Here is a 17,952-nt window from a genome sequence, read left to right on the forward strand (position 1 = left end):
GTCTGTATGCATGCATGTGCATATGTGTCTGTGTCTGTGTCTGTGAAAGACGAGGAAATCTCTCTGGTGTCTGAACCTGTGTGCTCCCACAATTGTGAGTGATGTGGAAACAGAAACGGGACGGAGGGAGTGACCGGGGATTGTAAGGTTATGTGACAGAAAAGATAAAGTCGGGGGGAAGGGGGGTAACACAACAGTGTGTGTTGAAAAATCAATCTAAAGGCGCCCCCGCTGTCCCTTTGGCCTTGATAATACAGTATGTGAATCATGTGAGCATCATGTGTTGCAGCAACGATATGTAATCTTCCCTTTTGACACAGTTCATTTCAGATAAGACACTGTCACTGCTATGCAGGAAAGAGCACACAGATATGGGCCCAAGAAATAAAAAAAGAAATGTGCAAATTCAAAACAATACAAGTCAAGCTAGTGCCGCAACAGTAGCATGTGATTGCACAACAGAAAAGGGGCAAAAGTCAAATGTGCAACAAGCTACTGACTCATTATTTTCCATTCAGTGCTCTTCATGCAGTTTGTTCCTCAGCCATTCATGCTCATACATTCACCCCTAAACTCTGTATTGAAACGTCTCGAGCCAGCAGGGAAAAGAAAGCAAAAGTCTTGAAGTTGGTGTGAATGAGTGCCACGACCTGGCCTGTGCTACATATCAACCCTGCACAGTACAGTACCAGATATCCTCTGGGGTCTATTTGGGGTACTGAGACCGCAGTCCAAAACGCCTCCATGTCAACACATACAATCACTATCACAATCATAAAGATCCTTCAGGTTTTTATAAAAGTAAGGATTTAAATGATAATGATAATAAAAAAAGAAAAAGAAATAGAAAAATGCAAAAATGCAACCCAGAATTCAGGTAAGCACAGCAGTTGAGTCAGCAGTTATGATCATGTTTCTTATTCTTCGGGGAAATGGAAATTACTTTACAGCGTCAGTTGGCCTTTTGTTCTCAGTCTAATAACATCAGTGTGTTATCTCACATCATGTTCACCGGGAGAAGGGCTCTCGGACACAAGTGCACGTCCTACCATAGGAGGAAACAACCACTTTGACTCATATTTTAAATACATATAGAATATTTTCCTATGTGTTCCTTCTCCTAGATATTAAACCAAACTTTCATATGTTACTTTGATTATTTCTCATTGTCATTATCATCATAGCACTTAACTGTCATTACAATACTCTACCAATGCTTCACTGTCACCACTCTGGTGGTGAAGTTAACTCACAGCAGATGAAGACTGGGGGTTATATTGTGTGGAAAGGGGAAGGGGCAGAAGGTCAGAGGGGAGGGGTTACTGTATTTGACAGGTGGTGGAGGAGGTTGCCTGGCAGCACATGCAGGTAGGGTTGACTGATTTGGGCGGGATCAGATCCAGGTCCTCGTCGTCCGGGATCTCGTCTAGGCGGTAACCATCTTTCAGCAGCTGGATGTTCAGATCCTGATTGATTTGCTGGAGAAGGGAGAGCAGACAGTGGAGGGTGGTGGGTTAGAGCAGTGTTTTCCCAACCTGAGGGCCGTGGACCAACACCAGGCTGCAAATCTCAAGATTTATACGGAGCTCGTGACTTATACTGGTTAACATTTACAGCGGTAACCATGGCAAACTGAGTTAAGGCACAATCCCAGATGGCTTTAAGGATCATCACTTGGAGCTTTGTCATAAATGTGATGACTGCTGTCCTGGTGTGAGCTGCTTTTAGCAAAACAATGCCTTTGTTTGCATGTAAAACAGAGACAATGTCTTCATTGAAATCCTGGCAATAACTTTTTTATGTATTAACCGTCTAATTTACTCAGATAAACAGTATACTGTACCGCACAATCATACTGTTGAGAGTATACTGCTTACTCACAACTTGTTGTTGTTAGCTCGTACTAAGAAAGAAGATCCACTGACTAAACTGGGCTACAACATTTATTATTTCATGCTGGCACATATACACAATATTACCACAAGCCCGGCCTTGTCAGGGGCAGTAAATGGATGTAGGGTGGGAACGAGGATTCCTCATACGACGATGTGTCTGTGATTTGCACTCATATTGGCAGCGGCGTTGAGAACAGGATTTTCAGGAGCAGACACCCAGATATAACATTTCCTTTTTTTCCCCGGCTTTGTGTCTCACACACATTTGTGTGCAGGTGCATCTACAATGTAGCGAGTGCACTGGCCTACAGAATTAACATGGATGAGCAGGATGGATATAAATAGGTTTGCTTCAGGGCTGTCTTTTTTATAAAGACCAGACTCTTGGCCTATTGATAATCATGGAAAATTGAAGAAAGGAGGCAAGTGAATGTGTGAATACTAGCACAAGTGTGAGGTAAAGAGGCAGACATTTGCTCTATCACATATCTCACCTCAGCAGAAGAGTATCCCGATGACGAGTATCTAGACATGTCAAAATCATCATCACTGAAAGAAACAAAGAGGAAAAACACAAGTTAGCTTATTATGCATTTATGTTGTTTATACTGAGAGAAGCCAGGTAATGTATGTGTTTGTGTTCACCTGTCTGTGTCTAGGGCCACCAAGGGCTTCTCATCCGGGCTCTGGTCTAAAGAGGAATAGCCTTTATTGGGCACTACCAACCTGTGGGGAGAGAGCAAGGACAGAGGAGCAATGATCAGAGGAGCAGAAAAAAGGGTGTAACAGAATATGACAGGGAGGGTGGGAGGAAGAGGTGGAGGAGGGAAAATAGATTCACAAACAGGAAGAGGTGACTAAGAACGAGACGGGCAGAGATGTTGAAAGAAAAGGAAGGCTGCGCCTGGAGGCAACACCACAGCTGAACTACCGAATCAACAGAAGCATCGGACATCTTACAAACCCTAAATCAATAGAACTGTTCCTTTGCCAGCTTTGGCCCCATATTGGACAAAGATAATGGACATGAGAGTAAATCCATCTTGTTAAGGCCATGAAGATGTAATTTTATGCATAAAAAACTACATACAGCATGCAATGAGGTAAACCGAACAGAATTATTAGTGTGTGTGAAACAAATGCTGAAATAATAATAGTATAATAATTTATTTATAATAAATAAACATGATTTTTTGTTTTGTGGCTTTGTGTGCTGTTCCCCAAATTACATCAATGCGGACTCTGAAGTATTTCTACAGTAAACCTAGCATGCAGTTAGACATCAATACTACACCAGAATAAGGACTTAAATGAAGTTTTTTAACTAAACAAAAGATATTTGAATTAATGTAAGCTATTAGAAAGACACAAGCAATTTATGGAAGACTTCTCATTTTCTCCACTAAGACTTGACCACAGCGCTCACTTCTTACCGTGTTCTGGCCATGACGTTGTTCTTCTTGGGCTGCTGGTTGACTGGACTTCCTACAGTGTTGCCATTCTTCAATGAGCCCTTCCTAGCCAGCTCTCTCTGTTTCTCTGCACAGGAAACACACACACACACAAACACACACCAGGTGAGCCTTCACTTCACTCATGTCAGTGTCATCTTTTTGTTAGACTTAAAAGACACCACCAATTTGCCCACATGTTGCAATATGCTCATGATAAGACTCCTGAATGCACCGGGGAACTTTGGTGATTTGTTGATGTAAAGCCTGGCATTGCTGACAGAAAAGACATCTCAACTCTCTGTTGCGTGTCATTGTATCACAATGGCGTCAAGCAACACTGCAATCTCTGTAAAAGTCTCCTTGGGTTGGATTTATTTAAAAAAGGTGCTCAGATTTGACAAGAAGACATCAGCATAATTTAAACACACACCGATCAGCGTGATGATCAAAAGAAGAAATGGGTTGAGTTCTCAATGTGAGAGGACTGTGACTGAGACAACATCTTTGCAATGTAAGATGTGACACCAGGGCAGATCGATTTCTGTTCCAGGAAGTGATGATAACTGCTGTTTGATTTATGTCACAATATACTATACAAAATCGTAAACGCCTGCAACAGTATATTCAGAAACGACTTCTCATTGTGACATCACATGTTCTCATCTCCCTTTTCTCCTCGTTTGATTGTCGTCACTGATTAGATAACAAACGACTAAACTAATGCTATTAGTCCACTGGAAAATCTAAATTATATTATCCCACCAATTAATGGCTTTACACTTTTTATTCAGAAAAGAGTTTTAAAAGGCCACCAAATGTAAATGAGAGCTTTTTCCATCTCAAGGTCACATAGAAAAAGCGATTAGTTTAACAAGCATGCATAATTAAAGGAATATGCTCAGACTGTATTTTATACACAGTGTTTACATGTCGTAAATACTGGTGAGATTAAAGATAATAATAATAAGTACAAGTGCCATTATTGCCATAGCCATTATTGCAGCCGCGTTCTCACCATACACATGGATGTAGCCATGAAATTGAGCTTCTACAGCGGCTGACATTGTCACATTATAAAAAGACCTTTTTCATGCATTTCTATCACTGAACAGTTTTGAACATTCGTGGTTCTTAAAGGCTTTGACTAAGAAAGTATTAAGAAAGTAAGGGAAAAATAAATAAAGGCACTGCTGCTCACCACTGGACTCTGTCCAAGGTGCTGGAACAAGCCTTTAAGGACAGTGGCGTTTCATAAACACAAGAGACTCACATTCTCAAACATAAAACAGGCCAGAGTGGCGAATGTTGTTGCAGTGGATATCCATACAATAAAACATGGATGAGAGCTGAAACAATTAGTCTACCAATCGATTAGTTGAATATAAAATGATCAACAGCAACTTTGTTAGTCATTGTTTAAATCCTGTGTCAAACAAAAATGTTGTTTATAAAAACGTTTGAGTTTGGGAACATGTGACTGCCATGTGTAACATATTACTGACAAAATGATGGGCGGATTTACATGAATGATGAAAATAATAATAAATAGATGCTTATGCTACTTCTTACTGACAGTTTAGCAACATAACAAATTAGAAACATAAACCACAACATATCACCACATTCTTGGTTTGCCTTGTGATGAAGATTCTCTGAAAATTACTCCAACCTCAGGACGTAATGTGCCAAAAAGACTGTATACAGTTTCCTGCAATTCCCCAGTTTGTCCAGAGATCATGTGTGCCATTTCTGCACAGTAGGCTTCTCTTCTTACAGTAGATTACACGATATGCTGATTCCCACATGCAGACACTTGGACTACAAATGCTGAAGCTTTTACTCACCTATTTTCATCTGCAGGGGGGAGGGCTTGTAGTTGATAGTGACAGGTTCGCTCTCTCTGGTGTCTGAGTCGGCCTCTGAGGCCGTGGACGAGGCCGGGTCCTGGAGACGAACGGGAGGGACAGAGAGATGAGCAGAAATGTGCAATACTGAGGCACTGATGAATATTTAATGTCTTTTTGTAATGCACATTATTGTCCACTATGCCCAGACAATGTGAATAAAACTTGTGAGGGAGAGTCACTCTCTATCTAATGAACGCCAGTGTGTGTGAAGCATTATACAGATCGCTTGTTTAAAGAATGTTTAGACCAACAAAAACACACTTCTTGGGAACTGGATAACGAAATCATTTACAGGCTAACTCTGTTTTGTCACACTAACCTCCAGAGACTGAAACAGTGAGTCAAACTAGCTACTAGGCTCTCTCATTTGAACAAATCTGAACTAAATGCCAGGAGCCAGAAACCCCTGGAAGTCCCTGGATCCCAGTTAGAGAAACATTCCTTAAAAAAAACAACCTCATCTTATATTCAGAGGGTAAAGGTAAAGAGAGAAAAAGACTACAGTGTATTACACAGTGGCTACGGGAGGCTGAATGGGGTGAGTGGAGGTGTGGGGGTGCCTGGAGACAGCAGGTCAGACTGCTATGGGTCTGGTCTGGCTCTCTAGCGGCCCCGGCCGTGGGCAGCAGAGGCCGCCCTGCAGGCTGCAGTAACCCAGGGCCCCGCTACAGGCCACGGAGCGCACAAATCATCCACACTGATATTATTCAATAATCAAAATCAAACGGCTCACAAAAGCACGCGTCTGCGATTAAAGCCCACTGCTGGCCAAACACGCAGTGGCGACACAAGTGGCGTCGAAGCCGGAGCAACTTGCTGCATGGATGCTGAGGATGTAGCAGCGCTGTTGGGATGGGATGCTTGTTTTCGCCAGACATGACGGATGCTGCTCACTACGCAGCAGACCGGACGCTGTTTGCATTACACAACAAAAAACACCGGTGTATGAGCGAATCCCCTATCCTCTGACATGTAACACTATCATTAAAACAGGATGCTGTAGTCGAAAAACTTGCTGAAAATGCTCTATCGGTACATGAGCCAATATTACGCATGGCAGCTGATGGATTTGTCGGGATCCCAAAGCAAAACATTATGAATGGCAGGCCTCATACAATAAGCCTCCTGGTATAATACACACATTGTGAATTAGAAAACAAGACCCAAACACTGATTGATGCTCTCTAACGTGACTTACCAGCGGCTGCATCTCAGCCTGCATCTCCGCCTCCTGCACGGCGCTCGGCACTTGAAACCGATCTATTTCTTCCATCATTTTGGCAGCGCGCCTCTGTCCTCCTCTCTCCCAGAAACTGGCTGATGCTGGCCGGTCGTTTCGAAGAGTTACCGCCGGGATAGTGGATGATCTCAGATTTGTAACAATCTCTGTAGTTCTCCGGTGGCGAGCTTCATCCCAGCAGGCAGTATGTCGACGGTGGTGTGACCAGTTGGGTGACGGTGACTCCACCACCCACTTCCGGGGTAGGGTATCCCAAGCTACGGTCCGGGGACCCAGGATGGGTCTTTTGAAGAGGGCCAAGGTGGTCCCCAGCCAAGTGAGTAATAGATTCATGTGATTTATTTTGAAGATATGACGTCAGGGACTCACTTGTACATCAGTATGACATTTTATCTGATGCAACTTGTTTCTCCTGTTATTTCACTTATGTACAACTAGAATAACAGATGAGTCAGAGGACCAGAGGATCAGCTATCATCATATTTCATCCTCTAAAATAAAATTAATATCTTTTAAAGCGAGTCTACTCTAGGACTTTTGGTGTAAAATGCAACGTTAAATGTCTGAAACCTTGCTTGTGAATATTCAAGACACTCCTTCATTACAAAAATACTTGAAAGACCAGAAGCAGACCCTTCAAAACCCATCATTCAGAAAGCCAATTATCAGCTGTCCTCACCCTGGATTTTAATGAAAAATCTAATCACTCAATCCAGCGAACAGTGTGGAACAAATGAATTATTGCACCAGAACATTAGTCAATCAGGGACAAAAACACGTCAAAGGAGAAACAGCAGTGATATTTGTTACAGCGTATTATTGAGGCTGAATATCTTTGGTTTCCCACTGAACCATTAGGAGCTCTTAGTTTATAAGACTCGAATCAATCTCAGCCACAAATCAACAATTTTGTACAAATAATGACAATTTCTAGGTACTTATCCTTTACATTCATATACTTAGGGGGGGGTATATTGAACTCTTTAATCCAGCTATTTTCTCAGAGACTCAGATTTCACATTAAACCATATGATGAGCTAATAGAACACAATTCATTGTTACAGATTAAACTACCCAACAACTCATCTAGTTACAACCTGCCTCCTCATCAACAATGATATTCCAATTATTGCTACAATAATAATAATAATAATAATAATGTATCTTTACAAATGGAATTGGCACAATAATAGAAATCCTGACAACATACAAAACAACAGTCCATTTTATGCCACATTACGCTTTTGTTCCTCTACATTTGAGAGGGAAATCCTTTATACTTCGCTACAGTTATCTGACAGTTTTTAGTTTTACATTTTTGGTAAAAGAAAAAAGTAAAAATGATCAGCGTATATATATTAAAAGTACTGTAATAGAGTAAACTACAAATTAGCTTCCCCCATTGGGCAACCGTAACATTAAAATGCTTCTTGCACATTAGACCTAATAATTGAATTATATATTACCTTTAGTAAAGTATTTCTTGGGGCTATTCTAGTGCATAACAAGTACTTTTATTTTTGATGTTTTCAATGCATTTTTAATAACACTTCTGTACCTAGGGAAGTTTCTGAGGACTTTGACTTTTAATTGGGTTTTTACACTATAGTATCACTTTTACTCAAGTAGAAGATTTGAATATTTCTTCCACTACTGAAAGTGCTGCCTGAAAAATGACCACAGAGCTGATATGGTGTCTTTCCCAAAGTGTCAAACAACAATATAATAAACTTAAGAAATAAGGTTTATTGCTGTGCTATCACATTATTCTCCCTGCATGTCCTTGTAGGTCTTCCACCCCAGGTAGCAATTACCGTCTGTATTACAGTTTTGCAAATTAATTATAAAAAATAACTAGAGCTCCTATTTTAATTCATTGTCATGAACAGTATGCCTCTAACTATTACCGGATGATCATTCATTTTGGCACGAAGAATGAAAAATGTCTCTCATCCTGCAACTTTAAACAAACAGTGAATTAAACAACATCAAACGACAAAGTAAGATAACCTCTGGTTAATGATGGCCTGCCAGTGGATAATGTGCTACGTCCTTAATGAAAGTCACCCACACGTCTGACTGCACATTGTCCTTACCTGGAAACACCAGCAGAGAACAGCCATGGCATGCTTGGCTGCACTATAGTGGAGAAGTGTCTTGGCAGCAATCAGCCCCTGCTGCAGCCAGGTGGATACAATCAGAGGCAGCAAACATTAGAGGTTGAGCCAGCAGGTGGCAGTACAACTCCACAGGAGAGAAGGGACACAAGAGGGAAGGAAGATGAGGGACGTGGGACGTGTGCAGGGTCAAGTAGGCCGTTGTGTTTTTATCAGTTTGAGGTCCATATCTCTGGTCATGCATATGCATTAGATATGACTGTAGCAGATTATCTGGAGGTCATCTTTTTATAGTCTGGGAAATGTGAGACACCGGTCTTTGAGGAACTACTGAAATTTTGTGAGAAAAAAAGAGACATTTACAAATTAAAGATCATTTTCTTTCATTTCCTCACTCTCCTGTTCCATATACCTCACACACCCTCACTACATTTCATAGTTTTTTTTCTTCCGTACCATGAATACTGATGCTTTTCCTATCACCATCATTATATCAGCATGTTGCATGCTATAATTAGGCTTCTGTTGATAGAAAAAACATTCATATAAACTAAATTATACTGAATCATAATAATTTCAATATCAGAGTGGCATTGTTGTCAAAATCGATTTCATGGCTGTGTGCCTGTGTGTGTGTAATTGGGATGAGTGTTCATGACTCTGTAGGGGTCTTGGTACGAAGAATTGATTAAGTGTGATTGGAATTTTATCATCAATTATTCAAACACAAGGGCAGCAAGATATCAACTTGTGCCTCCCATCCCTGTACATTTTTACATTTAGCAAAGCTACCTGCACAGCGCTCACTGTAGTGCATAAATTCATACTTCACCACAGACAGCCTCAAAGCTGCAGTCATATGAATAGATTTACTCTCTACCTCTCTCTATTTCACACACACACACAAACACTGACCATGACTTAGTCAGGGCCAATGTGGGTTACGCAACCCCTCCAGCAGTGCAGATGGAGCTGCAGATTACTGGCCCCTCATATGTTTATTAGTAATCTCTCAGTCTGTAATATTTGCCCTGATCATTATATAACACCATATTGAGTTCTGTGACCCTCCTCCACCTCAACTACCTTTGGAGGACCCAGGAAATTGCTTTGCTGCTGTGCAATGCATTCTCAGGGAGGGACGGAGAGGCTGATGCAGAGCCATGCCTAATCTCAACTGGATGAACTCACAGTAAATGTCAAACCTGAGATGGAGCAATCAGTGGATGTGTGATGGGCACTAGAACAGATGGATGCTTAGACTCCCCTCTTTTCTCCCATTGTACCGCAAGGGATCGATTGATGAACTCCTTCAGCTATTGAGATTAGAAGATCTGATTTGAAAAAAAAAAAGGGACACAGTATTGTGGTTCAAAAACTGTATGAGTCAGAACATGCTGACCTTCACATCCTACTAGCTTGCTGTGGAGTAGATCACTGGATGTGTGCTGGCAGTTCACATGGGTCTGGCACTGGTCTGGTGAGATGGGAACAGAGAAACAACTAAGAGGAAGCCAGCCAAAGAGAGAGAGAGAGCGGGAGAGAGAAACTGGCAGGCTGATAAATAGAAGGGAAGCTGATAAACACTAGACAGCTGTAGAGCTTCTTTTTCCTGCATTATTATTGTTATTGCAAAGTTTTACTGATGCATTGTTTTATGTTGTAGCTGGTTAAGGTGGAACAAAACTTATTTATCTTATATACTGCTGGGTAGGTTAATCTACCACAATGTACCACAATGTATTCTATGACATAATCTCATGTCTAAATCTGTAAAGTAACCAGTAACTATAGCTGTCAAATACATTTCTCTGAAATTTAGTGGAGCAGATGTATACAGTTTAATATAAAATGGAAAAGCTCAAGTACAAGTATATAAAAAATGTCTTACCATAAGTACAGTACTTGAGTAAAGTTACCTAGTTATTTACCACCACTGCCTTTATGTGTGCTGAAGACAGAGAGAAATAATGACTGAGATCAACTAAACAACAATTCAGATGTTGGTTGCCACTCAAAGAAAATAATAGCAGCAGTTTACGGTCAGAAGTTGCTGGATCATGGTTACCAGATAAGGATTGTAGTTGGTGAAAACAGGATGTGGATCATTATGTTCCACATTGATTACTTCAGTGCAGGAAGCTGAAGCCACTTTAATTCAAGCTCATATATTTGCTGAATTTAAGAGGGAATTAAAGCTAATACACACCAAAGAGCCATGGCAATATTGACTGTGGAACATATTTGTTCTAAACAAAAGTAAACAATTTTATCATCTTCATTGTACAGAAATATTCCATAAATTAGAACAGAGGCGCTATACAGAAAATCAGCACTTTTAAAATCTTTTGGGAAAATATCAAATGAACTCCTACCTGAGATGAAATAATTAACATTTCTGTGAAGTGTCCTTTTATTAATAAAAATTGTATCTATAATACAAGACAAAGACACGTATAAGTATGCAGCACTTTTTATTCTGATGATGAGGAGATACAATAATAACTGGCTTGTCACACTGGTGTTTCCCAGCTCTCTTCTATCCTTTAGACTAAACTGATATAACACAGTTAGTGTGTTTAGCTGCTGTACATTCACCGCAATAGATATATTATTCACTTGTAACTGTAAGACTGTGTGTTCAGTCAGTCTGTCATTTCTGGTGAAGGCTGTCTATAAATATCGTATTCAGTGCTTAGGAGCTCACAAAATGAAAGAGGCACACAAGGACACGAGTAATATTTTTGCTGTTGCTTTTAATCCCACGGGAGTCGGATTGGTGGAAGCGGAGACTTGTGTGTGTGTGAAATACAGGGACTGTCAAACAGTGGCCTCAAGCTGCCTGTCTGTAAACAACATATCAAAGCATCCCCCTCTCCTATTCTTCCCCTGCACTTTATCATCCAAACCAAATACCTGCCCTCTATCTCCGTCTATCTCCCTCTCTGCACTGTCATGACTCTCACCTACTTTCCCCAGCAGCGTCTCTGTCCTTCCCATCTCTGGGGCTCTGTCGCTGCCATCATTAGTGCTGCAGCTGGTAAACACCAAGCCTCTTGTGGGCTACACAGCCACTTTTTCTCTTTACCTCTAACATGCTATTGTGACTCTCAGCCAACCCCATCCCCCCAAACTTTACAATACATTGTGTTTTTGCTGTTTCTCCTCCACTTCATCTCAGTTGCCTCATATGGAGGGATGAAAAAGTAGGGAGTGGAGGAGGAAACCATGGTCTGCTTGTGTAGAGCAAAGCAAACAGACCGACAGATGGACAGTCCCAGCGACGCACAGCAGAGATAAGAGGATTGGGCCTGCTTGTTGTTGTTGGTCTTACCACAACTCTTAACGCAGTTAGCTCACTCTGAGCTCCACTGAGCGACGGAGATGAGAGGCTACTGGAGAAGAACTGTGAGCAGCATGTAAAACAAAAGGAGTCATTAGGTGAAAATACCGTCAAGAGTGGTTAAAGAGGAAAAGAAAAGTAGAAGATCACTCAGAGTTCAGAGTCCAGCTGTTTTTGTGACACTGAAGCTCAGTGTTTGACCTCTACTAGATTGACAAAGGCGAATTTTGTCTACATCTCAAGTCTGTGTCTTCAAGTTATTATCATGCTGCAGTCAGCAGGTACTTCTGTTCAGCCTTCTTTGGCTCTGGCACTGCTGTGAAAACTGGCACTTTCTCTTGGTGTGAAGGCACCTTGCAGGCCTTGTAGAGGATGACGAAGAGGATGAGGATGAGGACGCCTACCACGGAGTTACAAACGATGGCCACAATAGCCCACACAGACAGGCCCATCCTCAGATCATGCTCCATAATTGACTGGGCTGCAGCTGCCAGAATCAGTGTGGTCACTTCAAGGTGTGTCTGAAGTGTGCAACTGTTGGTCACATTGGCTACTTCGGTTCTGCAGATTCTCCCTGAAACAGAAAATGCATCACATGAACATGCTGAATTAATTTCCTGGCGCACATGCCCTGCACACACATACACACACTTTGGCATACTATTGACAGATAAACCTGCCTGTCACGTGGGCCTCTGAGCCAACTAGTGAGGTCAGCTCAGTAAAGATTACTTTCTCTCTGACAAGTTAGTCACTAGGCCAAAGTGGCTTTATCCCCTCAGACGCTATAAACGAGACAACCTACGCAAGCCCAGTATCTGCATGAAGGTTTTTATTCTCAAGATTATTTCTGAAAGGCATTAAGCGCTGTTGCAGTGTCAAATACAAAGCATTACAAGAGTTCTAATAAAGCTACACTATGGAGTGTTATCATATCTGACTACTTGTAATGTCAGACTGGGGCAGAGCAAATTTCATTCTAGGGACTTGGTTATGTATAGTAATCTGTGGATAGTAGGAGAGAATTACAGGACAAGAAAGGCTTTTGGCTGAAGTTTCGTGTTGAAACATTCCTTTTTACTCCTGTTTCCTTTACACAGGCAGAGAGCGATGAAGTTATTAAACTGATAAAGAAGGTTCCAGTAAGCACTTTTTCTCGCTGAATTATTTTGAAAGAGTTTCAACAGTAATGTGTTTTCAGGAGGATCAAGCGGGAATACAGTTGCCAGTTTTGTGGCTGATATTAAATGGGTCACTGAGGTGTGTGTGTGTGTGTGTGAGCTTGAGAGAGAGGTTGGTTCAAGCACGAGTAGGAGAGTGTGAATATTTTCCCTCTCAGAGTTTTAACGGATAAAAACTTGAGCTCATCTCTTCACTTCTATACCTCTCTCCCTTCTCTCTAATGCATTTCTAATGAGACCACATATTTCCTCCTCTCTCCAACTGAGGGCAACACTGCAACAGTCCAAGCTTGCTGTTGATAACTTATTTCAAAAATATCCTTCCCTTTATAGGCATTTTATGACCAAGCCAAATAAAGACAGATAGCTCCAAGTCAGAGTAGGTGGCAGTGATGCATTTGATATGCTCTCTAATGCATGAAGTTGGTCTCTGTTTGTACCAGATGGGGCCGTCTCAGGATGCTGGTGGCATCACTGAGGGGAGCGTTACCCTCATAATCACTAACTGGGAGTACAGTCATTGCTTTGCAGAATATTTCCAAAACATCCTGAGGAACTTTTTCGCAGATGTCAGGTGACACCAAATGTAGCGTATCAGGTTCAGAATGTCAATTAGCGCAAAAGGGAGGAATGTGTAGGCTATTAGATGACAGAGACATGAGACAGGGAAGATTCTGTGTGTGAGTATGAGTGTGTGTGTGTGTGTGTGTGTGTGTGTGTGCTAGAGAGATCAAATGAGTGTGAGCAATGTATTGGAACAGAGCAATGTTTGCATGCTCATATTGATTTCTGGCAATCAGTGGTGCATAAAACAAGAATACACGCAGCAGTCACACTTGCTGTTCATTAACACCAATTACAACACATTTTCATAGCCCATACTTCCCAAAGTAGATGATCGTGGTTCACGTTTTGATAACTACATGGATAATTTGCTCTCATTTGCAAGATAAATGCATTTCCTCTAAGCGTAAGAGTTCTTTTTAACTTCAAGGACAAACTGGGAGAAAAAAAATGTATTCAAATGTAAAACAGTACATACAAAACTCATATTAGAATAGAAGTTTCAGCTGAGGTTATGTTACATTCAGGGTACCAAAATGTTTGTTGGTCCTAATATTATACAGAGACAGAGTTGCCTCTCATTGTGCACTTTGATTCTGATGAATTTAATGTGTCGCTGCTCTTGACAGCTGGAAGATATCTGGTCACTAAACATCTCATTCATAAAATAGCGTGTCAGTAAGTCTGTCAGCTGTTTCTGAAATCTGAATGATTAAATGTTTGTTTTGGTAGATTCAAGGGTTCAAAGATCAGACCATCACATGACTGATCCACCACACATAAACACACACGCATACACTCCCCACAAGGCCACAGTCAATACACAGATAACTACAGTCTGTCTGTTGTGTAATGGCTCTGTGCTCTTTGGGTGCAGCAGGAAATATTCAAGCTGTAAGTAACAAGTGAAGTCACGCAACAGCAAAATACAGCATGAGTGTGTGATTGTGAATGGTGCCATTGACCAGTATGAAAGCCTCCTGTGTGCACATCTAAATAATCTCATGTAAATGGATGCAAATACTAGCCTACGTGCACCAAAGAATTTATGGGGCAGCTGAAGAGGCACTGCATGCAGGCGGTGGCACAACCACATTCACAGACATGTGCCTGCAGTGACCACATGGAAAACAGGCCAGTGCTTTTGCATAATGCATCACCTTCCAGTGAACTATCACAATGACTGATGTCCATCTCATGTGACTGAACCCCCATCCTCCTCAGCTCATTAGGGATCACCAGCTGCATGACCACAACTTCACTGTGAAGTTGGGGGATTCAGTGTTGAGCGCTGTGTACACTGTGTTTAACACTTGAGCACATATTTTTAACACTTGTTGGTGATTTGTCTACCTGAGCATAATCAGACATTGGTTTTGCATATTGAGAAAAATATATAGTATTCTGTGGCTGTTTTAAATGATTTCATTATTTTTAAATTCCTGACTAATAAGGGCTATTTTCATAAAAGCCTACTGTGTTACTACCTACTTTCGCACAAAACAAAAGTCGTTTTCAAAATATATTGTAAGTGAGCGTCCTAAGCAGCAGTATCACCTCAAGCACACTAACACTGTATGCAGCAGCCTACCTAACTCCTCTCTGCTGTCCGCTGTCCTGACGTTTGGACTTGTGGCTCCTCTCCTCCGTGCGCGCCTCAGCTGCAGAACAGCTTTCGGAAAGGAACTCCGATCTTCTCGGCAACTTCACCAAATTGTTTGTGAAGCGGGAACTTTGGTGTCGGAGTAGGTCAGCAAACTCTGTCCGATGTCGCCCAGCCGCACGCGCGGACGGTCAGCACCGGGCTGTTGATGAAGTCCGGCTGGCGGAGGGCGACAGGGCGGAGATGCTGCTGTCAGTGTGGCTGCTCATCATCCCCCCCAGTCCCTCCCCCCTCCGTCGCCCATCCCTCCCTTTCCCTCCCTCTCTCAGCCGTTTATACAAAGACGCTCTTGGAACATCCCATCAAGAGCTTTTCATCCCACACCAGATCCCACGGCCAACACTTTTGCACGATGCAAAAAGGTCACTGCAACAACCCAAACAATGATGAACAAAAATTTTAAGTCATTGCCAAATCAAATGCCGAAGGAGTATTTGGGCCATGATACAGGCAGATCTGCAGTAAAGCACAAGCACTTCTCTCCTGCTTAGTCCATTTAACTTCAGTTGCATGAAGCTGAATAGTAGCTGCGCAGACTTTAAACCTGTTGCCTCTTTCTCATTGGTATTCAGCACAACAGCAGGGAGTCCCTGGGGGACTGTGCTGGGCTCTGTCTCCCTCTCTTTTCTGTCTCCCTCTCTTTGTGAGTGTGTGTGTGGGGTGACCCACAGAGTTCAGGCAGAGACAAAGCTTTTCTTTTGAGGCCTCATTCTCACCCTCACCACGGGCCTCAGAAAGAAGCTTTGCAGGGGAACAGATCTGTCGAGCTGCAGTCTAATCATCTGCTCTTGGGAACATATTGACAATACTTCATGAGGTACTGTGCTTAAATTAAATATGAATCTAGTGACTGACAATGTAATAGCTTCCAGATCGATGTATGCAGCTTGACACATGTAATTAATCACAAAACATCAGATCAAAACAGTAATTACACCATAATAACTTCAATTATTACATTCATCACATTATTAGTCAATATAATAATTTCATCACTAGGGTACAATATGTCCTGTTTAATCCTTATTAATAGTGTTGGAATTACTACCAAGTACTTAAATAAAAGTACCAAAACCACAGTGTAGAAAAACTGTCTACTTAAGTACTTGAAGTACAAAAGTATTAGTATCAAAATCTTCTTAAAGGACCAACAGTAAAAGTAGTCACTGTGCAGAACAGCCCATCTCAGAATTATATATATTATATTACTGGATTATAATCGCCGATGATTGATGTATGTATCACTTTAAAGTTGCAGCTGTTAAATTTGTATCACTTATAATGTGCTGTGTATTAATGTATTATATTTATTGATCATGTTTTGTATTAATAATCGGAATCTGTAAAGTAACAAGTAACTACATTTAGCAAAATAAGTTATTTTTATTCAGCCACCTTTATCAAATAAATGTGTTTGAGTAAAAGGTCCAATATTTCGCTCTGATTGTGGTGGAGTGGAAGTGATGCTGAAAGGAAATACAAGTACCTCAAAGTTGTACTTTCCATCTTCCTTTCCATCACTGTAGTTTAGACAGTGTCATTGCACATTAAAACGTTTAATCACAGTTTTAACCTTGTTATTAATACTGCACTCTGTATTGAATTATTACATATTCATTCAGTGTTACATTGTAACTAAACAAAGTGTTTTATTTTCATGGATGGATGGATGGGGGCAATATTTGTGAATATCTCTACTTTTCATTCACATCAGACTGAATTAATCAGCACTTGTGCTGTAGTCAGATGAGTGCTTAGATGGGATGGTTAGCACTGATCACAGGCTGATACTTCAGAAGAATGATTCATCTTATCAAATACAGGATGTGCACTCAAATATAGCCTGAGAGCATCATGGACACAGTAAAACTCCCCGTCTCCCTGCCTCCCCTTCTGTCTGCTCTTAACACACACACACATCCACACACACACACTTATAGTCATTATTACTTTCTCTTGCAGGATGTGTCATGTCTGATCACTGTCCCCCATGTCAGTGAAGGCGCTAGCACACCTCCATTATCCTGTCTAAAATCATCCGTGAGTGTGTCTTGCAAAATGTGAGACAGGTGAATGAAGTGACATAAAAAAAGAAAGATGTGTGAGCCAATTTAATCTAATTTCTCTCTCTCTACACACACACACACACTCACTCACTCTCTCTCTCTCTTATTCCCTTCTCATCACAGTGAGGGAAAAAAATTGCAAAAGTGTTAATCTCAACTTTGCCATTCTAGCCTTCTTCATCTTCAGAGCACCATTATCATGAGGGAAGATAGACTGGCCAGATGAGTATTATGGTTTTCATGAAGCCCCCCTGTTGAGAGGGCATGGGGACAAATCAGGTCAGCTTCAGGCAGGCATATTAGATTCATACTGTATTTTATATGATGGGTCTATTCCATAATGACACACACACACCATTCAGTCTAATCATCCAATATGCAACATAGTGTTATTTGGCATATTGTAGATGGACAGTTTTGTCTGAATCACCTGCTTGTTTTATGTGAGCAATTTGCAGTGCCATATTTGCTGCTGTTGCTGTTTTCCAGGCAGAAACATTGGCCATTCAGCGCAGTATCCTG

The 17,952-nt window shown here is 41.3% G+C and overlaps 1 protein-coding gene across 1 annotated transcript; it reads right to left on the reverse strand.

The window, feature by feature from the left end:
• Positions 1-250: 250 nt before the first annotated feature.
• fam219ab (family with sequence similarity 219 member Ab) lies at positions 251-6,676 on the reverse strand. The gene is made up of 6 exons (XM_070834142.1): positions 6,455-6,676; positions 5,194-5,293; positions 3,329-3,434; positions 2,541-2,621; positions 2,390-2,444; positions 251-1,478 (listed from the first exon to the last, which is right to left on the reverse strand). The coding sequence occupies exons 1-6, from the start codon at positions 6,530-6,532 to the stop codon at positions 1,320-1,322; spliced, it is 579 nt and encodes a 192-aa protein (XP_070690243.1). The 5' UTR covers positions 6,533-6,676; the 3' UTR covers positions 251-1,319.
• Between the last annotated feature and the right edge of the window lie 11,276 nt (positions 6,677-17,952).

This window comes from Pempheris klunzingeri, chromosome 7 (genome assembly GCF_042242105.1).
Source record: "Pempheris klunzingeri isolate RE-2024b chromosome 7, fPemKlu1.hap1, whole genome shotgun sequence".
Classification (NCBI taxonomy): Eukaryota; Metazoa; Chordata; class Actinopteri; order Acropomatiformes; family Pempheridae; genus Pempheris; species Pempheris klunzingeri.